This window comes from Poecilia formosa, unplaced genomic scaffold, assembly GCF_000485575.1.
Source record: "Poecilia formosa unplaced genomic scaffold, Poecilia_formosa-5.1.2 Scaffold44, whole genome shotgun sequence".
In the NCBI taxonomy this organism is placed as follows: domain Eukaryota; kingdom Metazoa; phylum Chordata; class Actinopteri; order Cyprinodontiformes; family Poeciliidae; genus Poecilia; species Poecilia formosa.
In genome coordinates this window covers 1,887,074-1,913,140 of record NW_006799983.1, presented here as the reverse complement: position 1 = coordinate 1,913,140, position 26,067 = coordinate 1,887,074, and the positions used below count along the sequence as shown (strand labels likewise).

The following is a 26,067-nucleotide window of genomic DNA, read 5'->3' as shown; positions in this document are numbered from 1 at the left end:
TTTTACGGCAATAATCCTGATGTGGACAGTTTCTTTTGGGCACTCTTCAAAATGGGAAAGACAAGACAATATGTCGTATCTTCTAGGAAAAAAAAATCTACCAACTCTTATTGCCCATATTTGCATTCAGAGGGTTGTTAAAACATCTGTGCAAGCAAGTTGCATAGATAAAACTACAAATGTTATCATCTGTATAATTCTGACTAAAACATAGAAATACCTGTGCACAAATACATCCCAGCAATAAATTAAAAACGGTTCTGGCAATGTGTCTGTTCTCCACCATTTTTCCTCTCTTTGTCTTATAGCTTTTCTGCAACACATTTTTTTACCCCCCACAATCTGTGTAAAGCAAACTGTTTTGGTCTTCGAGAAGGCCAAGGAATCCACACTGGCTATGATTTACATAAATTTACATAAGTATGGCAGGGGCTTCCCCTAAATGCAGACACTGTGCAAGAGCGACACTATTTGCACCTGCAAATACCTTTGTGCATCTGCCCGTGATTGAAGATATAGTTTTAAAAAAAATTGATATTGTGACAAAAAAGACTGGATGAGGATTTGTTTTTCTGTGAGCATGAGCAGGACGGCAAATGGGGTAAAAAGAATATTATAGGAAAGTCATGTGAAAGATGGCTTCTTTTCACCTTCATTCATTTAAGATGTTTTCATTCTAATCTCATTAATATTTTATGCTGATACTGTGTTGTACACAGGCTGCTGGAATCCCCTTTGGACTGACACAATGCAGACCCAAATGGGTTACCGCATTAATGACTTTCCACACTCTGATGCACACAGTTACTGCAAAGTGGTTGTTGTGGTCAAACAAGTGTGCTCTGATGTGTGTTCTCTGAGTTGGAGTTTCACAGTTAAATCTGCTTAGGAGAGGCAAAAACCGTCTGGAGCATCAATCAGTTCCTGCAAGTTTTTCTCCAGCAGTTTTCACAGCACTGAGACATACAAAGTGGGAAGAATCTCAAGCACCTTTGCCTTCCAAATATAACATATTACTCTGAAAATTTCATGCATTTAATGTAGCCGAAGGCAGAGTCCCTCATGCACTTCGGTCTCCCTTAGGACTTCAAGTTGTTTTGAAGTCCTAAGGGACCCTCTGCGAGCAACTGCCTAGTTGCAGCCTCTGACTAATTTCCTCACTGATAGTCAATCTCTATTTCCTACATGTTGGGATTCAAAACCAACAAGAAAAAAAAAACAGACAGGATCTCAGGGCACAGACATGGAAAGGATGGTGTACGTGTGTGTGTGTGTGTGTGTGTGTGTGTGTGTGTGTGTGTGTGTGTGTGAGTTTGGGAACAACAAGGTCACTTCTAGCAAACTGTTTGGTTCTGTTGGCATCTTCAGGCTATGACCTTCAGTATCTGCTTCAGTAGCTTACAGGAGAGTTTAAAGCACCCAGGATGAGAGTCAACTCCTCTAAACTTAAGGTCAAATTTGTCCTTTGGAAAAAAAAAAGTGGATTATTTTCCTTCAGGTCAGGAGTCAGAAATTAAATCAAAATGAAGAGTTCAGGTTACTTGACTAACAATAGGTTGAAGCTCTTTATTTGTTAGTCTGCTGGCGTCTGCTTCATAACTGAACAATAACACTAGAAGTTAATGTTACCTTCTTCCATAGGTTGACAGGACTCGATCTTAGAGGCAGAGTGAGGAACTCAATGAACATTCAGTAAACGATCCTCTGCTGGTTAACAGTCTGGTAGTGTGGTTAATGAGCTATTAATTCACTTTCCATATGTGGTTGCAATATCTGAGGGACATTCGAAATAGGATGATTTAAAAATGCTTTTTTTTTTTCAAATGGTAAAGGTACATTAGAGTTCAGAACATAAGAAAGGCTCAATGTCCGATGAGATTAACTGCATTGTCCCTGATGAAGGAAAACAATGCATTTAGGACACCTTCAAAGCACAGTGTCTTGAAAAAGGATTTGCTCTGTCATAGATTCTTTTCTCCATTTTTATTTTACATACTTGACGTTACAGAACACAATACAAATATGGATTTTTTTATTTATTATTTTTCCATCAAGATAACCCAAGTGAATAAAAAAAAGGACGTTGTAACACGTAATCATGATCAAAATCTGTTCCCATTTCCCAAAATAGAGCTGGCTTTAGCTTACCATTTAACTGACCACAACATAACTTCACCCGTTTCTTCTCGCTACATATTCCACTAAATTCTTGCAGCAATTGGAAACAGTATTTGCATAAAAAAATAAAAATAAAAAAAACTCTGATAACCAGCCGTACAGAGTGTTCAGCACCAGATAGTAGACTGTCAGGGCTTCCAGCTGTTTGGTGAAGAGCTGCAGCTGGAGCTACTTAAGCCGATACAATTCGCTGTGTTAAACCGTGTATGAATTTCAAGAGGTCATAAACTTTGTAACGACAGAATACTAATACACCTATTAGAACCTCGCCTTGACCAAATCCTGATTCCACTGTGTTGAACTAGAATTCACTCCAAGAACCACAAGCACACGAGCTTGTAAAATCTGTCAGGTGGGCCTACAAAGCGACTGGGCTGAGTCCTGCTGCTCAGCTGTGCACACAGAGATCAAAGAGCATCCCCCACCTCTGCTGCTCTGCTGGGACCAACACAGTTTTATCCTCCGGGGCAACAACCCAGAGAGTAAACATCACTCTGGGGACCCCTATTAATATCTCATTTCCCTGGTCGCTCCCCATGATTTGGTGAGCTCACCCCTCCATTCACGGGCCAAACTGTCGTGGCAGACCACGCTTCCTTCTCCTACGTTTTCTGTGTCTGCCGCTTCTTCTCTCTTTTTCTCTCGGCCGTCAGCGAGCTCGTAATTCACTCCGGCTCGCGCGCTTTCTCGTTGTCCTCATTCATTAAGCTTTTTGATGTCTTTTTAGAGTAAACTCCACTTCAGCAGCATCTCTTTTAACCCAGAACATTGAATCATCTCCTTTCTTCTTTTTTTCATCCGACTCCCGTGTTTTGAATCATCCCGTGGTTTTGTCATCTTCCTTCCTCTTGTTCTACCTACTTCACTTTTCTGTTGTGTCTTATGTGTAAGTCAACTCAAATCCCACTTTATCTTCTGAATCGTTGTTGATCTTGACAACCATTTCTGTGTCTCCTCATCTCTTGCTCCTGCTATTGCTCATCTTGGCAACGCAGAGCCCTCTCAGGCTGGTTCGTGGCTGCAGGCTGTGTCCTTGAGCAGGGGTTAGTTGGGTTTCTCTCGTCTGAAGGGAATATCTTGCTGTGAGTGAGGATGAGAGAAAATGTTTTTTTGCTAATGTATACACCTCAAGGACACGTGTGGTTTGTGTGTGGGCTTTCAGGACGTAAGGAGGAGGGGCCATGTATGTTCTTTCCTTCCAGTGATTGCCCTTGACGCGCACACAAGAGGCTTGTCACACACCTGACTGCCTACATTTGTATTTGGATGGGATCTGTCCGTGTGTGTGAGTGTACACGCGTGCGCGCGCCGGCGTCGTCTTTCCTCAGGACAAACATCCGGCCCTGTTATAAATGGGCTTAGTAAACTGACACTGATTGCATTCAGTACAAACAAAATGCATGCGTGACTGTGCCTCTGAATCAACGTACCAATGCATGATGAGCGGAGCGGCGCAACATTTTTTGGGCCAAGATGGCTACGTTTGACCTGAATCGCTTCACGTGGAGAGTGCTGTGCGGAGGGAGGAGGCAGCGGAAACTCGTGGTACGGCCAACACCTCAGCATTGAAAAATGTATTCATTAACCTTAAACTATTTAAAACAATACTTCAACAAACTTTACAAAAATTATTGAGAATGCATTAGTCAACATTCTTTTGTTGCAAAGTCAATGGCAAATCCTTTGGCGAATGTCTCCACCAGCTTTGTACATCTAAGGTGACATTATGTCTATTCTTTTTTGTAAAATGATTCAATTTCTGAATCTAAATTGGAGTTTCAGCACACACACAGTTTGGTGTACAGGCCAGTCAGTCTCAAATGACCCGAGTATCTTTTCTACTTGCTTGTTGTTTTGTCCTGCCTGGCTCGTCTTTCTGACACTGTTGCAAAACCGACAGATCCTCGAGTCTAAAACTAGTAATGTTTCCGTCAGAAGAGACTCCCACCTGAGCTGTTCAGTCTCGGTGGACGGCCATGTTTTTTTGACAGTATTGTTGTGTGATTGTGTCTGTTTTAAATTTTTTTTCTCCCCCCAATGAAAATGTTGCTATGGGGACACTGATAAAGATGATACTGATGCTTTGGCATATTTGAGGTTTTGCCGTAATCTTGCATGTTTTCCATTGACTATTGGTCAATGAAATGTATTATGTTGTTGTTTACTCAATCCCTCATCCTTATCCATGAGTTTATGCCAGACCTGTTCACTGTGTTCCTTGTTATCCATGACAATGTTTGTCCTCTCATGTTCTCATAACAATTGTCTGAGGTCATTTCAGATTTGCTGTGTTTACATTGAAATTAAATTAAATGCAGCTAGATTCTGTTATTTTAGAGAGCCTGTGACCCTACGTGGGGGGAAAAAAGCCCCTTACCACTTAGCTACTAAGATCATTTGGACATTCAGTGTTAGTCTATCACTCACAATAGCAAAAAAATAAGAAGCATTGAAGTACAACAAGTGGAACAGTTCCTTTGTTCTGCTTGACTATAACAATTACATGCACTTCCAAGTGGGAAGGACAGAGAGCTGTTTAAAGCTCATTGGGGGATGAGAAGTTTGGTTTGTCGGCTTTCTGGAGAACTTCGCCAACTGGAATGAAATTCAAAGTCAAGAACCCACCTGAGCGTTTTGGTGGTCATGTCAGCTCCTGTGATCCCGTGATACACCAGTGTTTCATTCCACACTGGGTTCAGGGTGTTTTTCAGAGTTTTTGTGCGTAGCTTGTTTGCCTGCAGAGGAAAAGCAAAAGGGAGAGAGAGAGTGAGTCAGAGAATTTGACAGATCTGGAAAAAAAAAAAAAAAAAGAAGAAGAAGAGCGAGGAGTAGTAGTTGTGGCCAATTGGATCAGACTTATCAGATTATGGTAGCGGAAAGGAAATAAATATTCATCCAAACAGTGTGAAAACATTTTAAAAAAATAAAGAAGAACGATGGTTAAAAAAAGAGTGAATAGGATGTAATTTATCTCATTCCCTGAGGAAATTGCTAACATCTGCTGAAACTGAAGGAGACGATGCAAGGCGTCCCTCATGTCTCATTTCTATCATGCGACATAAAAGTGAGCTCTAGCTAAGAGCTACAAAAACGCTGTTTCAAATAAAACTAAACGTGGCAGCTAATTAAAAAGTGCAGCACAATCATTATGAAAGTTTTTCACATGACCAAGTGGGTTCATCAGTTGATAAAGCTTGTACTCTCTCGTCCAGTTTCCAACACTGCTTTCATTTGAATTATTATTTGCACTTTTATTGATTCACACAATTTAATTTTCTCAAAGGTCTAGGGTCAGATGTTCACCTTTACAATATAATTACAAAATCTTGTTTCAATAATACAACAGAGGAAATTGTGAAATTGTCTTCTTGGATATAGCATTTAATTTTTTGACTATTAAATGAGTTTTCAGTGACACACCCTGAAATAAAAATAAGATCTGACACTGCGTCTGCATGTTCACATACTATAACTTCCTTATTTTCCAATTCACCATAATTAACATTTGATGCAATTTGTTATGAAAATAGAGATGTAAAAAGAGAATAGCAAAGAAACTGAAAGGTTTACATGTACACCAAAAGGCCATGAAAATCATATTGAATTTTGACAATTAAGATGAATGCATTTGAGCCGTTATTTTTCAGGGTGGAACTAAAATATAACGCACAACTCCAGTTAATTTAAAAAAACATGAACTGGGTGCACAGATTTTCTTTAAACCAAACACGGATTTCAAACAAAGTTAATAATAAAAATTTAAATACACCTCCACCAACACTGTTCCTTAGAAAATTGCGCTGGGGTCACGTACTTTTTGGAGTTTCCAGCTTCTTTGGTAATTCTGAGACTTCAGATATGACTAGGCTTTTAAGCACAGTCTAAAGATTTTCAATATGGTTGAGGTCAGAGCTTTGGGAAGGCTGTTCCTTGCTCTATCTTTTCCAAATATTGATCATTATTCCATGGGAACGCCCATTGGTCTACTCACATTTAACCATTAGACCGCAATTGTCACCCTCAAGAAAAAAAAAAAAGCTAATTGAATAAGATCGCCATAAATCACAAGGTTCAAGTTGAAAGTGCTTCTCACATTAAAGCAAGCTTTACATCACCCAGAATACTAATCCTACAAGAAAATCCAAAACTGACAAGATCCACTTCATCAAAAATATAGCTTTTCCAACTGAAGAAATACATTTGTGAGGGTCAAAGTACGGCTTTAAAGTCAAAGACCATCGTACCACCTGTCAAGCACAGTGGTGGCAACATCTTTCTATGGGGCAGTGGAACTGCTTATCCTCTAACGTTGATAGAATAATACAATTACTTGACTTCTTGCAAGTAATTCAATTGCAAACCAATACAGAGAATGCATTGCAGAGGGTGGACTCACTGTCCTGTGTGTTTCTGGTGCTTTTCTGCTGTTGTACACAGGCTTAAATGAATGGGTGATTAACATGCTTGTGCATCAATTGGAGGCATGTCAAAGAGATAATGAAGTCAATTCAATCCATTGATCTGGAGTAGGGAAGCATTTAAAACATGCAGCACAATGTAAATACAATGTCCATGTATGATCAAGGAGACAGGTTTAAACAGTCCACAGTCTGTATGTATTCACGTAATACAATTTATAAGAGATATTGGGTCAAATAAATGATTTATGTGCCAACTAACGTAAGAGACGCCACCCATCCTTTTTTTATGCGACTCCTGCTGATGTCAGAATCTCTAAAAACAAACGCCCCAGCCCTGCTCTCCTTCTCCCTCTCTGCCACCGTCAGCCTCCTGCTCCAGTGCCTCAGGGCCAGATGCTGAACCCTGCCTGACATCTTTTTGCTGTTTTTGTCCTCTTGCATCCCATTGTTCTGTCAATTCTGCCTTTTCCTCCTTTCTCTCTCCTTTTCACATAACGTCCCTCTCTTTATTGTTGGTCTTTTTATTTTTCCTTCTCCGGAAAACTTCTTTGCTTATCAGTTAAAGCCAGCCCCTCGCTGGGGAGAAAAGCATTTTTCATTCATATTATTTGTCTCAGTGATTAATGAAAGCAGCACGAGGACCTGCTCGTTCTCCAGAAATCTTCTTCATTTGATTGAGGTTTTCTTCACAAATATCTTGCAGAAACACCAGTTCCCTGTCCTTTTCAGCCTCTATTCTCCCTCTGTTCTGGTGATTTGCATCTGTTCCTAAATGTTTCATCGCTAACCTTCCATCTGTCCATAACAAATTCTTCCCTTTTCTCCATCTGTCTGCTTGATTTTTTTTATTTTTTTTTACTTATTTATCTCACAGACTTCCTTACTCAGACCTTCCACCCTGGAGCTGTGATGAGCAGACCCCGGCTGTGAGTGTGCATCTTCCGCCCGGGATGGGAGCATGAAAAATACCAGAGACCGTGGTGGCACCGAGTATCACTGTGCCAGTGTTTATGCAAGAAAGGAGAGAGGCGGTGGTGGAGAAGAATGGAGGAAGGAGGGGTTAGCTTCTCTGCGTGGCTGTGACTAAATCCTTAGCATGTGTTTGCACGCACACACGCAAGGTCACACAGCGCATGTGTTGCACTGAGTGTCGTACATCACAAGACAACATGCTTGACCGTTCCCTAATGAAGGAACCCGCAAATGGGAGACGAATGGGAAGAAGGAGAAAGGCGGTGGGTGAAGGGGGGTGGTCACAGGAGATGCAAAACAATTTCTTGAGAGCTTTTTTATTTTTATTTTTATTTTTTCATGGATGCTGGATTTGGATTAGTCATCGCAAAGTGCGCACACAGAGTGGACGGGAGGTGGATGCGAGTGGAGTGTCCGTCATGCTCACCTCAAGTGACGCGCTCCATCAGCAGCACTCCGTCTGGTCTGCTGATTTTTTTTTTTTTTTTTTGCAAACACTGGTTCGTTGTCACTTCACCGACTCATTCGTGCCCCTCCAACCAGCAACACCACCTTTCCCTCCACCCCGACCACCATCCCCTCCTCCATCAACACTCGCCTGTTGACGTGAGCCGTGTAACAATCCTCCCTGTTTCCATGACAACCACCTGCTGCTGTCCTCCCCTCGTCTGTCTCTGTCCCCCTTCTCCCCCCTCCTCTCTCTCCCTTCCCACTCAGTTGCCCCCCTACTCCCCCTACTCTCTCTCTCCTCTGCACACTGTTGGTATTTCAAGGTCAGAGAGGGGCAAAAACAGATGGTGCGACGGAAGCAGAGATATCTTGTTGGAAAGTGGAGAGAGAGAGAGAGAGAGAGCCGATAGCGGCGCACCGGGAAGCGTGGCGCGTCACAAACCTACAGGTTTAGTTTGTTTCTTTCTTGCTTTTCACACCTCAGAGTTCAGTCATGCTCTTTGCTTAACCTTAACGTAACTCGGCGTCCCTCGCACCTACCATAGCCCCCGCCGGTCCGAGTCAGCCTAGAGCTGAAATGGCTGACAACAGGTTGTACCCTGCCGCAACCCGGGGGGGAATAGGGGCGCTGCTGCCGCCGCTGCTGCTGCCAATGTTGTGGCAAGCTTTATCTTTCTCGCTGCTTGAGCTGAAAATGAGACAAGAGCAGGGCAGCCGACCATAACGTGTTTAGGCTCGATAAAGCGGAGGACTGGGTGAACTCCTGCCAAGTGGCATCCAAGTGAAAGGCTGAATTTAACTCGGTGTCATGTTTTCGTGAATGCTTGACACCCTTGTGAAAACCCTTTCATGGCAGGTAAACACCTGGGAAGGCAGAGTTTTAAAAAGGGATTGAGAGCAGATTTAGCATGTTCAAAACCAGCAGGCAAATGATGACACCATTACAAAAATATTAAACTTTTTCCCACCAGTTCTGAGGTTAACACATTCACAGCAAATGGGTTTGGAAGTAGTGCGTTACAAGACACAACTGAACATTTTTGTTTTCATTTCTGCAACAATTCATTGTTTTTCTTTTGGCTCCAGGTTAGTTTTCAAATTCATTCCTGTTTTATATGAGGCCTGGTCACTTTGTCTTGTACCACTTCCTTTTTGTGCCAATAAGGAAACCAATATTTATTTTATTTTTTTTTATTTTTTCCGAGTGTAATTAAGTTAAACTGTATCAAATTTGTGTTATAAGTTATGGAGTTGTTCATTAAAATGGTAAAATATCACCTATAATTTATTTTAATGTAATAATCTGTTATCTTCTGAGAACACCTATTAGACCTTATTTACATTCATTTTGGTTCTGTTTTACATTTGGGGCAGTTAAAGCTCATACATGATGACTACTTACGAATCCTTATTAAACCAAAATAAGATTAAGCAATTATCTATTTCTGACAGAAAACCATAAAAGAATTATAGAAAACTGCTAAAAGTTTTCGAATTAGTATGAAATGTCTCACTGGCTGATCTGCATTGGTGCATGATTGATGATTTATCCAATTAAATTCCAACTCCGTTTCATACCTAATAATGTCAGGTAAAAATCAACTGTAACGAGATGAAATGACCACCACTCTCTTAGCCTCTGCTTTAAGTTACAGCCGAGTGAACGTGTTGTATTCTTTAATCACAAGGATACAAGATTTGTTTTGTCATTTTGAAGTGAATTTATGTAAAACTACTCCTCTCTGAGGATTTAATTTCTTCCCCAATAAGCTCACTTTACAAAACCCCACTTCCAAAACTTAAAGTAATTCTGTAAGGTGCAAACGTGATCCGTGAACAAGTTTTGTAATTTGCACATTTTATTTCTACGGTTGACCGATCCTCATTATCATTTGCTGTTTATTGCTGACATTTAAAGGACAAGTCAGTCTGCAATGATTATCTGTTAATTAGATAATTGCATTTGCATTTGTGAAACGAAAACCAGGTGAGCAAAACAAACAGAAGTGTGATTATTTAACATGACTGTAATAACTGACTGAAAGAGCTCAGGGTTTTTAATTACACCAGCCCTTCTATTTGCTGTCTTTAATTATTCATTGCTAAAACAATAACAAAAAGCTCATTTACAGTTGGATTGTTGATTGCAAATGATTCAGTATAAATGAACTGTTTTGCTTCGGATGTGACTCTGAGCACGGGTGTACTGGATGGCCCAGTTTGGAATCATGTCACATTAATTGCTGTTGAGGTAAGGTTGGAGCAGTGACCTTGCTGGCTCCTGGGAGAAGATGGAGCTTGACGTATGGATCTGCCAGCCCGTTGGAGTCCATTGCTTTCAGACCCTGTGGACACAGGCACACACAGACACATGCACATGTAAGATCAAAGGTGACATCACTGTGCCCCTAAAGACTCCTCACACAAGTGACAGGGTCAGCATAAGACGGCAAATACGGCCGACCACTCCAAATGGACTCGTTCCTCCTTTTGCCTCCGGGCTCTTTCTTTCTCCGCTTGTGTTTTCCACTCGCCTTGAAGGAACTCTCCAGTCAAGATTTACATAATTAACATCATGTGACAGCATGAAGTATGTAGCTTGTGGACGGCTCGTGTCCTTGTGTCTCTGCATGAGCAACCTAGCCACATTACCCAACCTTTCCCTGTTGTGTCGGGCTGACGAGCTGACGCCGCGTGTGGTGGAAACGTTTCCCCATAAAGCCTGCGAGACAGCGGCGTGACGTCTCGCTCAAATGCAAAAGAGCTGTTTTTCAATGGGCTTTCAAGGATGATTACGCACACGCTCCGACGATCTGTTTATATGAAGAGCATATTGAACACCGAGCGTACCTTTGCCTTGTGGATGGTGCAGTGAAGGCAGTTGTTCTCTTGATCAAAGAGCAGGCTGAACTCCAGCGTTCCCAGGTACGCTGGAAAACACAACAAAAACACTCCAATTACTGTCAGTCGGAAGCGCAGACACGGTCAGTCACACAGAAGCAAACTCGAAAAGCTCTGAGTCATGTTTGCAGCAGATGGCTTCTTAAAAACATAACACTGCCTTATATGAATTGATCTGTCTTGTCTGATTACTGTTTGTGAGTGAGCAGAAACTAGAGTCCCTCCTCTGCAACCTTGTGTAATAAATCATTGTCACATAAAGTGGGAGTGACAAAGAGTGCAGAAAAAAGTGCCTCACTCCACAAAAAACTCCATGTTTACGTTCAAAAGAAAGACGCACAAATTGAAGTAGAGCAAACAGGAGCACGTTCAGTCCACTGCTGAAAAAAGTTGCCCTGTTTTAACTTTCAGATGAAAGAGTTTTAAACATTCAGCACACGTTTTATCCTCGGAGGCTGTAGTATTGTTGTAATTCCTGATTTGATCCTTCATTTTTAAGAACTGTTTTGTTTAGGATGTACGTTTGCCACATACCCCTCTGTGATCGGCTAATCAACACCTCATGAACAATTCCTCCCCAAAAAGGAAACACTGCTGAGAGAGGAACCTTTATCCAAGGTACCAGATCCATCATGAGATTAGTTTCTAATGAATGTTTTTGTTTGTAACCATATACTTTGTACAGTCTTTTTTTTTTTTTGTAAAGTTCTCACAAGATTTTTGGGATTTCAAAATTGCACTTGAGCACCACTTTTCTTAAAAAAAAACTTTTATTCAGCCTTCCTTTCATCCAATTTGGTTCTAAATCCAGGGCAGGTTAGGCTCCTGATGGACCAATAAATGCTTGATAAGTTAGATCTTCAGTCAGTTGCAGTAACTCTCTGAGCATTTTTTCTCTGTATTCTGCTGTTGTGAGGTATAATTTGAGATTTTTTTGTCCTGTTAAATTTGTTTTGCTAAGAGAAAGTCATGGTAGATCAATAATCTACCATGACTTTTGTTTCTAGTACTAGATCTCAATAATTTTATCATGTTCAGTTGAAATCTAATTATGTTTGACTGATGTTAAGTGAATTGTAATCGTGAAATTTACAGAAACATTCCTGTTTTCTGAAGAATTCATCCACTGATTGATTAGCAGACTGATTTTGAGATGATGACAACTCACTGTCATCGTCATCCGAGTCGAACACCTCCTCCCTGTCTCCGTCGTTCTCCCCTCTCCTCTCTCCATCCTTGAACCCTCCACCCGTCTCCCCGTTGAATGTCTCCTCCTTCAGGATCTTCTTCTCCCTGGGCGGCGGTGGAGTGCAGGGGTAGTCGTGAAAACGGGGAAAGAAGTCTGAGATCTGTGGGATGGGGAGGATGGGCCCCGGGCACACATTGATGGCAAAATGCTCCTGCATAGAGATCTTGACGGGCGAGGGGGGAGGAGGAGCTGCCGAGTGGGGCGTAGACGAGGGGGAGGTGGCGGACGAGGAAGGGCTGGGCGTGGAGGCGGGGGGGATAGCCAGGTGGGAGGTGGAGGGTGGTGGCGGGGGCTTTGAGAGACTCATCTGGACTGTCAAGCGGGACTAAAAATGAAGATCAGGAGGAGAGGAAATGAACGATGTGGGGAAAAAAAACAAAAACAAAACAAAGAATGACGACGTAGCCAGATCAAAATGTTCCTGTGAATTCACAGCTTTCTGTCGGTTTTTACAGCTGTAGCAACTCATCTGTAGAGCAATATGCTGAAATTCACACTCATATCAAGCATCTTGGAGAGGACAAAAAAAAAAAAAAACTCTAAATATGCATCTGTTTTCATTCTCAGATTCAATCTCAAAAGCCAAAATAGAATACGCCAGAACCTTTGGCACTTCAAGTGTGACTCACACATGGTGTCAGCACACCAAGTCTGGGCGCTGAGTGAATATTCAAATGTATTGCTGTGAAGTACAAACGAATGATGTCACATGTGCCTCTGCACTTCACTTTAATCCCTCTCCCATCGCTCTCTTTTACTCATCTCCTTCTCATCTGCAAATAAAAAAACCACCCAGAGCAGTATTTACATAATACAATTTAAGACCAGTCTTTTACAGATTTATCACTAAATGGAGCACCAGAACAGTAACAGGACTGTACCGTCATTACACCAAATGCTGTCTCCTCCTATTTTCCTCGCAATGATTCAACAGGCACTTTAAGAACCACCGGAGTCATTTACTGTAACAGTGACTACGTCAACACCTCTAAGAGGTGGGCGGTCTGTCATTCTTTTAATATGGTGCATGTGTCCATCACGTCACTGCTCATTAGCGACAGCGCGGGACCGATGATGCTTAGCGCTTTTGGAGTTCATTTTTGGATTTCTTACATTTATCTTCTTTTTATTTATCATCCTGGAGGTTTTTATGGGTTTGTTTGCACTCAAATAAAAGGCCTTATTTGAAACTTTATTCTTCATATTACACAAGAAGCTATTTGGTAAAAGCTTATTTAATATGAATTGAAAGAGTGGGAAAATTTGCTGTCTAAGTAATTCCTGCAAACATCAGATGTCCTTGGATGTCATTTCTGTGTTGGCCATGCTTTTTTTTTTTCACAGTACTGAAAAGTTTTTAAACCCCTGCTTTAAGTCCATAGCTAAAAATCAATGTTTAAACAGGACATTAATATTTGACTGACCAGTCGTGTTTCTCCTCTAAATGAAGCCAATAAAGGTCTGTATGGTGGCACAGCAGGTAGCACTACTGGCTGGCAGCAAGAAGGTTTTGAGTTCAAATCCTGACCATGGGTCTTCCTGCATGTTCTCCCTGTGCATGTTTGGGTTCTCAATGGCTGCTCCTGCCTCCTCCCTCTGTTCTATGACTGATGGGCTGTCAGTTCAAACACTGCCTGTCTCAGTCATCCTGCCTGCTGATGGTGGTCGGTGGCGCCGGCGTATAGCAGCCTTGCTTATGTAAATCTGAACCCTGAGAGTGATGGGAACTTTGAACGATGAAGCCAGCTGGATACTCTCAACGTCTGGGTTACCAAGTCTCACCAAGCAGGACAATTCCTTTCACTTTCCTTTTAGACAAATATCATCTTGAGCATAGATTGGAAGTTTAAGGGAAGCAGATTCAGGTCAAACTTGCACAGATGTGAAAGAAAATTGGTCCACTGTTGTTAAGGATTCCAGCACAGAAAGCTGTTGCGGGCGTTCATTAAGCAGGCCTCAATGTTTCAAAAGATCTAGATGCCACTGGGTTCATACTGCCCCATAACACCGTTTTTTTTAATTTTTTTTTTTTTATCTATCCCTTCCATTGTTGTTACAATAAATTGAAGCTTTTGTGTATCTATTTGTTATTCTCTGTAGTTAAGCATTTTCATGAATTACAGAGATAAATGGTTGAACTTATTTATCTCAAAGAGTTTGATTTATTGAACATATTGAAACACTTTTTCTCAAGGTGTTTCAAAGGGTCTTAATCACTTCTCTGCATTTACACATTTCTATCAAATCAAAGATCAGTCTCTTGATCAAGGCACTTTAAAATGTGGCTGCGGAAAGTTGGATTTAACTCACAACCGTCTGATTCTCTGATGCCAAGGGTTAAAAGTCACAATAACAAGAGAGAGAGAACATATCAGAGATTTATTTATTTATGTCTTCAGAAATGTGCGTACCCTTCCTCTGTATTTGGTAGCAATACTTTTAAAACTGTACGGCACAAATCAAACATTTTGGGTCTCCTCCCACAAGCTTCTCACTAGTTTGCTGGAGTTGTGGCTCAGCCCTCCTGACAGAACTGGCGTAAATGCGTCAGGTTTGTTTGCCGTCTCATTCTCACATGAGCACCAAACATGGTGCCTTTCAGCATCTGGACATTTTTTTTTTTCCAAAAGAATGAACCAGACTTATGCAGCTCCATAATTCTCTACCTACATCCTGGTTGATTTCATCTGACTTTGCCAAAAATAGTTAAGAAATAGAAACTTCTGATACTGAAGACATCAAGGAATGCATCTCTGACATATCCTTTCTTTCATTAATGTGTAATTTAGCAAATAGAAAAACGTTTGGTAATTCTGACCTAAAACAAGAGACGTTTGGTCTGATTTAACTTCTTTCTTTTCACATTCCACTGTATATGGTCCTTGTTTGGGCCACTTGATTCCATGAAACATAATAAATTGGGACTCTTGGTTAAAATAACATAAATCTAAACAACCAACTGCTAACAGATACTATTTATTGGAGAAGCATAACCACATTTTCTTACAGTAGCCTTTGAGTAGGACAGAGAAGCATTCCTGAAATCATTTGCCGCCGAAGCAGATACAAACGTCATTCTGGTGGGAAGGATTTGACTTGTGATTGACTCATGAAATGGCTGCGGGAATGGCCAAAGCTACTGAGGTACTCAATGGCAAATGGATGAGATTCAGTCCACACTGTTATCCCATAAATATATATAGAGATATTTTTTTTTATTTCCACTTTGGGAAGCTTTTTTAAGACCTTAGCTTTTGTCACCAAAAAACTCAGTTGGCATGTAGGAGGTGTAAAGACAACAGAAAATCTCAGATTTGTGAAAAATATTTGTGTTGCTCATAACTTATACATCTTTATGTGGGCATCTTTTCACTTTTAATCCACATTTGCATGCTATTTGGATGGAAAGTAATGCCATCTTTTTGTCTTATAGTGATTAGTGGGTATGGCTCATTATTAGAACTGTATCTTGGCAATGAAAACACACAGCATGTTAAAAACTTCTTCCAGTTCTTTGGCTGAAGAAGTGCTGATGACACATAACTACAGAATGCATGGTATTTTCCTAAACCATGCCTTCTTAGCAAAAACTGCCATTTCAAAGACTCACTAAAATTGATGTATCTTTAGCCTGAAAAATACAATTATTATTATTGTTATTACAACATTTAGTCGTCTCCCATGTAAATTCTTATATCTGTGGTATCAGCATGGAGTTTCCATCCATATTACAAAAGTGTAATTGCATAAGTTCAGACAGAAAGGTTTGGACTCACATCTACAGTTTGTTGCTGGTAAAACCATTTCTATGTACAACAGTAAATTTCACACTTGAATTGAGAATAATAAAAAAAAAATTGACTGAAAAATATGTATTTATCGTGTTTTTCATTTCACCTGTTCACCTGTGTTTCAGTTCTCTCATATTATTTGTGTCTTCTTTTGTAAAGTTATCACATCACATTTTTAAAGCATTAAAAATCAGCAGAACAAAACAGACGACCACTGAAAGTGCAGCAACATTTTTCTCCCTCACGTTCCTTCACTCTTCCCTCAGTTTGTCAAAAACCTCCCCTGCGCGTGTTTCTATTAACTGAGATCATCTCTAGATACACACCACCGTACAGACGCAAGTGAAAACTCTACCAGCATGCCCCACCTTTTTGACTATGCTGAGCAACACTTCTGTTGCACGAGCGCACGTGTGAAGACTCGTCAAAGACAAGGACCCCAGAGTGTCTGCTCACATCTGCACCATTCATTCATTCATTCATTCATTCATTCATTCATTCATTCATTCATTCATTCATTCATTCATTCACTGTTATGTAACAACACCAGGACCCGCCACTTGGTACATCTGTACGTCTGCATGCCGTTTAGCAAACTTCTTCAGATCCGTTCTTTCCATTTAGAGACATGCAGACGTGTGTACTCACACTTCCAGACACGCTCGCACCCACTCAAGGAGACAGCCGTCCACCTACCCAGGGACAGTCTTCATCTGTGCCAGTGCTCCATCTTGCCTGCTTTCACATCCTCTGTCTCTCACACTCTGTGGAGCATGCAGACCAGCTCTGAGTCAATATACCCTTCCGTACGCTCTCTCTCCCTCTCCCGCTCTCTCTTTTCTCCCTCCCCGTCTCTGTTCATCGTTCTCTCTCCTCCCTCTTTTCCTTCCCCTGTGGTTTTGACGTATCTGGTTGAAATCCTCATCAGTGGCTTTCAGGCTGTGCATACGACTTGGCCACTCACTTTCTCAGCAGCAAAGACATTTGCAAGAGCAAGAGATGTGGAGGGTGGGCTGGGTAGCAGTGGGGAGTTGAAAAGGCTGGGACATGCAAAGTGGGTGGACGGGAAGGTGAGCAGGGGTGGTAAGGTGGGGTGAGGGGGCACTGGGTTTGTGTGGATGAGGTGTGTGTGTGTGAGGCAGGTGTACCAAAAAGAGATGAGGAGGGAAAAACAGCATTTTTGCAGACAGAAATCCAGAGCGACACCAGCCTGAGACAAAAAACACAGAGATAGACAGACGTGTGCCATACCGGGGGAGGAGAGCGGATAGGAGAACACTGAGCACACACAAAAGGAAATATTGCTCCAGGATAAAACGAAACATGAAAAACACAAAGTGAAGGACAGAAAGGGGAAATTAAATCCGTCATGTTGACTGAGCTGGAAAAAGAAAAAGAAAAAAGAAAAAAAATAAACACTGCCAGCTATTAAATTACGCAGGCTGCTTTGTGTTGGCTGTTACTACGGCCAATATCAGATGAGTATATTTGTCTGTTTGTGTGCACTTGTGTCCAACTGTAGCAGCTTTCATCGTAGCAAGTGCCACCTGCCGCACTGATGAAATGAATCAGAGATGTTGGAATTAGACGATTTAGAAAGTGTCAAAGAGGAAAAACACAGCAATTGTTACAGCTTATAGCTCATTCTGGCAGGGCTTTTAAGGTAAGGAATGAGGTTTAGTAAGTTTTCACATCGGTGTACCAATCGAAAGTTGGTAAATTGAGAAGTTTGCAGAATATCATGGTCATCTTATTTAATTTATTTATTGAAATACTGGTATAGAAATGTTGGAAAATCCCTGCCCTAATCAACGTTCTGTGATGTTCCTGACCCAAAAGTAGGTTGGTGGGTTCACCAGAAAAATATTTAAGAAACACCAATCAGAGCTGTAATCAGAGGAACAAATGAGTGTGTTACAGTTAATAATAGCAAGCCCAGTCAATTATATTAATAGCTTTCCAGTAGAGATGGTGGGGAGGTGAGGCAGTTTAGGGGGGCTCTATTGCTCCATTGCGTAAACACATGCATTTACTTTGAGCTTCTCATTACCACTTCATAACCTCATCAATACTGTGTTAACAGACCATTACACAATTACATTCAGTTGCAAAGCGAATGTGAGAGCTTAAATGGCTTGGAAAGAGATAGATGGACTCTCAGTCTACCAACCTCCAACCATCCATCTAGAAGAAGGTGCTTTAGACTTGAAGTACAGACACTGAATGATTGGAAATGCAGGCAGAAGTAGTTGCAGAGCACACCTTACTTCTGCTCACATGAGTGAAATCAGAGTCAGATCAGGGGATCATTTCATATGTCATATATGCTTACCTGTGCTTAAGTTAGCTCAGCTAACACCAGCTGCTCTCAGACAGCTGCAAATCCATGATTAAAAAAAATCATAGATTTTGTCTGCTTACCACAAATTAATGGTAAGCAGACAAGCTTACCATTTGGTGACATACATGTCTTTGTATGTCACCACAGACATACAAAAGTCTGTGCCAGGACAGGTTTCACATGATGTTTTCAGTATTATTATTTTTCTTTCAAATTATAAGTTTCTTATGTACTGCTGAGGGGCTCATTAACTTTAGAAGAAAATAAAATCACATATCCATGCTGGTATCTTGACAGAAGCATATTCGGCTTATTTATTCATAACCACAGGCAGGGGTTTCCATTTTGAATTGTTTTGTGGACTTAAGATCACACATACAGAATAAAGTAATTTTTAAATGAGATCTAGTTACCATCTGTGCAAGACAGTTATGCTGCACATATGTTGTGTAAACAAGAGAAAAGGAATTTCAGTTTTCAATTCATATAGGAATCAACGCTCCTAACTGCTTGATTAAAGTTGTAGATGAGAACTACTTGAAAAATCTATTCAAACATCCTAGCAACCATTGTGTGTTGCATTGAACGGAATAGATAATATATAACATACAAAAATTCAATTTTTTTTTTTAACTATTGAGATGATAAAGGTTATTTTTTGTCAAAACATCAAAACATTTTGAGGTTGCAGCAAAACCTCACAGAAAAGTCCCTGCATGTCGACATGACGTCATCTGTCAATTATTCCAGTGGGTTTGCCAGCAACTGACCAATCGACGGTCGCAATTTGTCCCGAAGTACACGCCCCTTACCTGGAGGAGCTGAACCGGGGTTCGTCATTGCTAACGCGCGACGGTCAAAAAGATGTTGAGAAAAACAACAGGAGGTCATGGTCCAACAATTTCAGGGGAACATGCAGTCCCGACAGGCGTTACCCAGACCTCGTAGAGGACGGAATACAATTTATTGCAGGTCCCAAACTCAAACGGAGTCTGGAATAATGCAAGAGAAGGACCAAGGCCTGCAGCCGACCTCATGTCCAGTTGAATGAAACTGATTAACGGCAACTATCAAGTACGAAGGTAGTAACTATAAGCAAATAATTTTTTGTCGTAAGGACACTGTATCATAGTCAAATCAAAGCTCAATAAGTGAACTTGATTTTATGTGTGTTAATTCCACAGGTAGCTCTATGGAAGCATGCAAATGTGCTTCAGTAACTGCAGTATTTACATTTAAGTACCTTTTTATGCTAATGTTTATTTTTAAGCATTTTCCTAAAGGCTGCTTTTCACAAGACGTATTATTGAAGTCATTACTCACCCACTTTTGCTTCCGACAGCTTTCACACTCAAGTCCAACTCGACTTTGTTCCCCGTCATTCTTCCTCTGCGAAAGTCTTTGGTTATGACGCTAATTTATTTGTTGTTTCCCGCAAATAACCTTACAGACTTGATGTAGGACTCGTAGGAGAATTTATTTTACCTGTTGTCTTTGCCTTAGTGTTGCCAGGTATATAGTTAGCAGCACCTTATAAAATGTTGACTTGTGGCAATTGGACATAGTATGTCTTATTTTAAGAAAATCTCCTAAGGAAATCTTCAAGTAAGTTTACATTTTTGTACCTATTTTGCTGCAAATCGACATAGTTCTGAACTTTGATTCTGACATTACCATATTCTGTTTTATTTTCAAAGGCCTAATCTCAGCAGTCGTTTTTACCATGTAATAAAAATAAATGAGCAAGATCAATACAAAACAGCAACTTTAGATACAGTAAATAAAAATTTTAATCACATTTAGATTTTGCATGTACAAAAACCCCCCCCACAAAAAACATGTTCTGCGTGCATTTTTGTTCTGTTTTAAATAAATCAATTCACTGGGCTGCTCATGTTTGTGGGGACATTAAAGAATAACTTGAACATATCCAAACCGGTCAGTATTCGTCACATCTTCTGATGCTGAAACTGCACCAATCTGCTTCCAGCGTTGACTCTGGTTGTAGCTCAGTGGTGCCCCACAAATTAATGGTAAGCAGACAAGCACACTGCAGGCGTCCCTGAAAACCATCCTGTAGGAAGGGAGCAAGAGATGCTTCAGTAGAAAAATCTGTGCTGTGCTCCGAGATGATCTGATTCAGTACATCTGTTTACAGTTGCTTAACTCAGTGTTGTTATTATTATACAGAATAATAATAATTCTCAGCTCGTTCCTGTTAGAACTGCAGTCCAAAAAGACACATTTTAGGAGTAGATTCCATGTGACTCAGAAAATGGTCAAATAAAATAAGACGCTTCCAACCATGAAGATACTACAGAAAATCAGTTTGTTCAGCCACTTATTCAGCTGTTCAGTCAGCTCACTTTTTGTGACTCACACATTGGTCATGTATCCAGACAACAGCATTAAAATCCTTTTAATCACTCCCAGTCGATCTTTAAAAAAAGTATATTTGCAATATCCTGTCTGTAATGCTCATTGCTTATTTATTTATGTATTTATTTACTATTATTTTTTTATTTATTTTTAGCAGAAACTCTGTATGATGCTGTGTTTCCAGTTGGCCTGTTTTTGTTCCTGCTATACTGAGTTTTTTGCTCCCTCTGTTTTTTAGTCACATTTTCTCCTTTCCATGTATCTTTTCACTCCATAACCTGTTTAACTAGTATCAAAATCTTACTCTCAACAGCAAACTGCTAGCTGTAAAATAAGACTCCTAAAAATTGGAGACAACTTGCCCTTTTGCAAGTAAAATAGTTCACATGAAATGATCTAAACCAGGGGTGCCCTAGTCCAGTCCTCGAGAGCTACCATCCTGCAACTTTCAGATGAATCCCTGCTCCAACACACCTGAATCAAATGAATGGCTCGTTACCAGGCCTCTTTAGAGCTGATCCCGGTCTGTTAGAGTGAGGATACTTCTAAAAGTTACAGGATGGTAGCTCTCGAGGACTGGACTTGGGCACCCCTGATCTAAACAGATATATTAATATCCGTGCCTGATTGTGAAATCTACCCATTCATTCCACTAAATCCCTCCAGCATTCAAAAACAGTGAAGTTAAAAAAGTAATCACCAAACTTTTCTCTCCCAGAAAGCTCTGCACCAGCACTCGGCGTTGTGTGAATGAGTGGGAGCGCTGTCGTGTCCACAGATCCACAATGGAGCTGGTGCAGGTAATACTTCCCATTCAACAAGCTCTGGCTGAGTCACATTGTTCTCTATCCACAGTGTCATGGATTTATCTGGGTTGCTGTGTCCAGGCCTGTTCTCAGGAAGAAACCTAATCAACTGGGTTTGAAGAATGAAGTCTGGGCATTGGCACTGCGGCATCGATCTTTCTCAGGAGCAAACATTAGGAAGCCTCTCAAATGGATGTCTTAACAGTGGGAGATTGTCTTTAAGCTGCCAAAAGCGAACAGTAAATGCAATCGTCAGAAAAGTCAGAAGAAGAAGTGGCATTCAGCTAAAATCCCGATACGTCAAGTGAATAATTTTAATTCATCCCTCAGCCTTAATGCCATTTATAATTCGAGACGCCACATAATTTATGGTCGTAACATAAATAATAAACATCCACAGTGAGCGAGGAAGAGAGGTGTGAGAAGGACGGCGAGCCTGTGAGAAATGTGTGGAGGAGTATTCATCCAGTCCCTGCATGGCGAGATAATCTCCTCCCATTACTGGAGCACAAAGCATTGCAGGTTTTCCATTAAGTGTACAGCTTCTGCCTCTCCTGCCTCTCAGCCAGCTATTAACTTGGAGATTAGGTAAACCTCTATTTACATAGCGTAGAACCGGCTTATGCTCAATTATTTTGACGCGCAGGACCGACCAGGACAAAGAAATTATACATATCTGCGAAAAAGATCAAAGGAGTTGCTCACAGTTTCCCACAACTGCCGTCGGAAATGAATGCCGACGTTTCTTTGGCTCTTGAGTTATTCATCAGCTCCTTTTATAGACTGCAGAGCTGTGCGAGTTGGTGCAGCAACCTCTATCTGAGAGCAGAATTAAAATCAGTTTTTGATAAGAATTCGCAACACTTGACCTCCATGAGTCCTGCGCCGACCAAAAAGTTAACTTGGCTGGGTTTCTACGCAGAATATAGAAGTCAGTAGGTTTGACACTTCATCATGTGAGCTGCGATTCTCCCTGTTGCTATCATTACTCTCAACAACCACGGAAAGAGTTTCATCACTCAGCAGTCAGAGAAATGTTGTCCACATGGGGTAAATAAGCACGACTTCATGACTGCATGTAACTTTGCATTGGTTCTGCTTCACCATCGACAGCATCCATCGTGGGTGGAGAGTCATTAGAAACAAACTCTCACTCAAACAAGTTGAACTCCTCACAGTTAAAATGCAGCTTGATTTTTTTTTTTCTTTTTAAAGTCTGCCTGTATGTCAAAAGCCGCTTCTGCCAGTTCACCTTCACTTCTTTGCCTTTAGTCATGTTGCTATCAAGTTAGAAAAAATTTTCACATTAATTTTAAGAAAGTAAAATGCAAGTGGTTGAGTCTTATCTGTTGAAAAAAAAAAATGGCGCTTCAGCAGGGAAACCCAAAAAAGATTTTTCTTATTCCTGCCACAACTTCAGCAATGTTGGTTGACTGAATTCATAAATTTAAACCTTACCACAAAAAATTTAAGATCTCCTGTATCTGACTTTTATTATCATTTACTTTTTTTATGTTCCATAATTAGATTTCACTTACATGTAAGCCAGCCTTGTATGTATGTGTTTTCAAAACAGTGGATTCTGTGGAAACTCTCATTTAATTTGTTGGAAATGTTTCTGAAAAAAATAATACACCACTCCTATGTAGCCTTTACTTATTAACATAATGTGGAGCTTGTAGCATCATAACAAGCTACAGTTGTATTATAAAAACTAAAATGTACCATGATGTTGTTTCTGTGTTTTTAAGTCAACAAACTCCAGTTTTTTTGTTGTTGTTACTTTTTACATATAACAGAACCGTAACAAAACTTGGATGTCAGCATGGTGTCAAAAATGTTGCCGTTGTGCTGTTCTTGCAAACACAACAAGTACAAAAGATGTTGAGTGCAACGGCGCTGCTAAAAAAAACAAACAAAAGAAGTCACCAATGAATCAAGCCATGAAAAGCACATCGTTCTGTTTTTGCCGTACTTTTCTCTGCCTTTTCGTTACCATCTGTAATCCCACGGCTCCTGCGTGCTGATGGAGTGCAGAGGTGCGAGGCAGGAAGTCGAAACTGACTCATGGCTTGTGTTTGGCCATTTTGCAGATGGAAGCAGTCATGGCACATGTGTCAGGCACTAAACATAGCAGGTGTTTGATCAGCTGGCCATAAAAGTAAAAAAGTTCTCCAGCTTTTCTGGAGCCGGGTCGTTTCGTCTAGCTTACCAGCGGTGGGCGTGAAAGGACTTTATGCCTCGTTTCACTTTTTGTCACATTACACGCACAAAAGTTGATGTATTTTACTTGAGTTTTATGTGATATTTAAAACATGTTTCATAAGTACACTTCTCCACAGTGCACTCAGTACTTTAAAGAAACACAGTTTGCTAAGTTTGCAACTGAAGGTCTTTTGGAGTAGGTCAGATTATCTATGAGATTTAATTCTGGACTTTAATTAGGTCATTTGCACATAAATGCACTTTGGTCTAAGCCATTCTGTCTTAACTCTGGATGTTTAGGGTCATTGTCCAAACTCAACCCCAGTCTCAAGTCTTTTAAAGCCTCTGTTTGGTTTCCTTCCAGGTCTGGCCGGTGCTCACCTCCATCCATTTTCCCATCAATCAGCATCCTGGTCCCTGCTTGGAAAAACACCCTCCCCACAGCATGATGCTGGCACCACCACAGTTCCACATTGGCTAAGGTGTGTTCAAGGTGAAGTGCAGTGTTGGTTTTTTTACCACACGTCGCTTTTTGCACGGAGGCCAAAAAGTTTAAGTTTTCATCTGATCTGATCAGAAGTATTTTGTTCCACTTGTTTGATGTGAGCCTTGTGGTTTGTCCAAAGCTGCAAACAGCCTTGTTGGCCTGTCACATAAAATCCTATCGAAATTAATTAACGTTTCTGACAAAGTTGGGGGAAAAAGTTCAATGAGTATTAATACTGTTGTAAAACACAATAAGACTGAGCTAAAGTTCATTGTGAGTTGTTATTTGATCAACGATGAATATAAGACAGACGGCGCTTTTTCCTTCTCTAAAAGGACTTTTTTAAAAGATTTTTGAATAGACTAAGTAGCATGCGTGCCTTTTGTTCCACAGAAGCTGCTGCAGATGGCAAGGATGGTAAACGTGCAGATGGCAAGCGTGTGCTTATTTTCTTTGACTATCTGATCAATTGTTTGTGCGGCCTTTAAATTCTCCTCATGAGTTGATAAGAGGAGGCAGTCATCGCATCCGAAGTCAACGTCAGTCACGGGAAACCGAATGAAAGCGAGAGGCAGTGAGAGTGCATCTTTTTGAACAGGTGGCTTGTTGATGTTCCCCCGGAGTGGCAGTTGGTGTCACAGGTGCAGCTTGAACTCCACATCACTCTACTTGGAAAGGGGCGTGGGGGTTGGGGGGAGCGATCACTGGTTCATGTTGGCAGGGAGCGCTGTTCTGTCAAGTGCATTATTCTTTTCACTGTGAGATACGTCCCCCATCTTCGGTCCTGAGAGGCTCCTGTTCTCAGAAAGTTTAAAAAAAAAAAGAAAAGCTGCACCCTTTGTCTCGCTGTCATTTGCTCTGGACTCTCCCTTTCCAAAGCTGCAGTCACCTTCCTACAGCATTGTACAGCTTCACCTTTCTCATATCATCAATGGTCTTTTGTTAATATTTCACACCTGTGCAGTGCTTTGCGAAAGGCCAAATCACCCCTCTTGAGTCTTTTCATTTTTTATAAAATTCCGGACTATTCTTCTCTGGGAAACGGCTCACGCTGCAACTTGTGCATTTTTTTTAAAACAGTAGTTCTCTGGCAACAATAATCCAGAAGCTCCTGTGTTTAATACAAACTGACAAACAGTGAGGTGTTGGTACTATGCAACAAAGAGTAAAAATATTTTCCTGTATCATTAAAGATTGTATGTTATATAGAGTAGACTTCTAGAAATGATTACTGTGATTCTTACTACACCTCTACTGAACAACCTGCTGTACTCATTATAGAAAAACAACATTTTAACCAAAGAACAATAATCACCAGATAAACAGCTACTCATTTTATTCCACAACCAGTTACTGTTTTTTTTTTTTCCTAAGGTGAGCTAATTTTCTCAATTGCATTGTAAATCTCTAATAGTACAAAACGGCTGAACATATTGTAGTTTTACAATATTGAATTAACTGCTTACTTTGAACTGTTGTAAATCCAGTAATTTTTAAGTCTTGCCACACATTCTCTATTGGATCTAGCTTCAGCCTTCGACTGAGCCAGTCTAACATGAACATGCCTTAATCTAAATGCATTGCCCTGCTGAAAGCTGAACCTCTGCTCCAGCCTCAAGTCTTTTGCGTCCTAAACAGGTTCTCGTTTAAGAATGTCCTGTGTTTATCTTCATCCTTCTTCCCATCAGCTCTCCACCATCAGGGTGATGTTGCAGTGTCAGTTTTCAACGTCAGATAGTGTTTTCTATGTAGCCTACTAAATTGTTTTGATATGCCATATGAATAAATAATTTTGATTAAAGTTTGTTGCAGTGTAACTCGTTGTAAAAAGTGAAGGGGAACATTATCTGACTGCTCTGTTTGCCCTGAAGTCCAACAAGCAGACTG

At 40.7% G+C, this 26,067-nt stretch overlaps 1 protein-coding gene across 1 annotated transcript in view; it reads right to left on the bottom strand.

The window, feature by feature from the left end:
* Nucleotides 1-16,814, bottom strand: part of doc2g (double C2-like domains, gamma) — a 44,512-nt gene extending 27,698 nt beyond the window's left edge. Inside the window, exons 1-5 of the mRNA XM_007551867.2 lie at nucleotides 16,659-16,814; nucleotides 12,091-12,496; nucleotides 10,872-10,951; nucleotides 10,292-10,366; nucleotides 4,804-4,913 (exon numbers count right to left, since the gene is read on the bottom strand). Coding sequence (XP_007551929.1) covers nucleotides 4,804-4,913; nucleotides 10,292-10,366; nucleotides 10,872-10,951; nucleotides 12,091-12,478 — 653 coding nt within the window. The 5' untranslated portion in view covers nucleotides 12,479-12,496; nucleotides 16,659-16,814. The remainder of the gene's footprint in view (nucleotides 1-4,803; nucleotides 4,914-10,291; nucleotides 10,367-10,871; nucleotides 10,952-12,090; nucleotides 12,497-16,658) is intronic.
* Nucleotides 16,815-26,067: the final 9,253 nt, after the last annotated feature.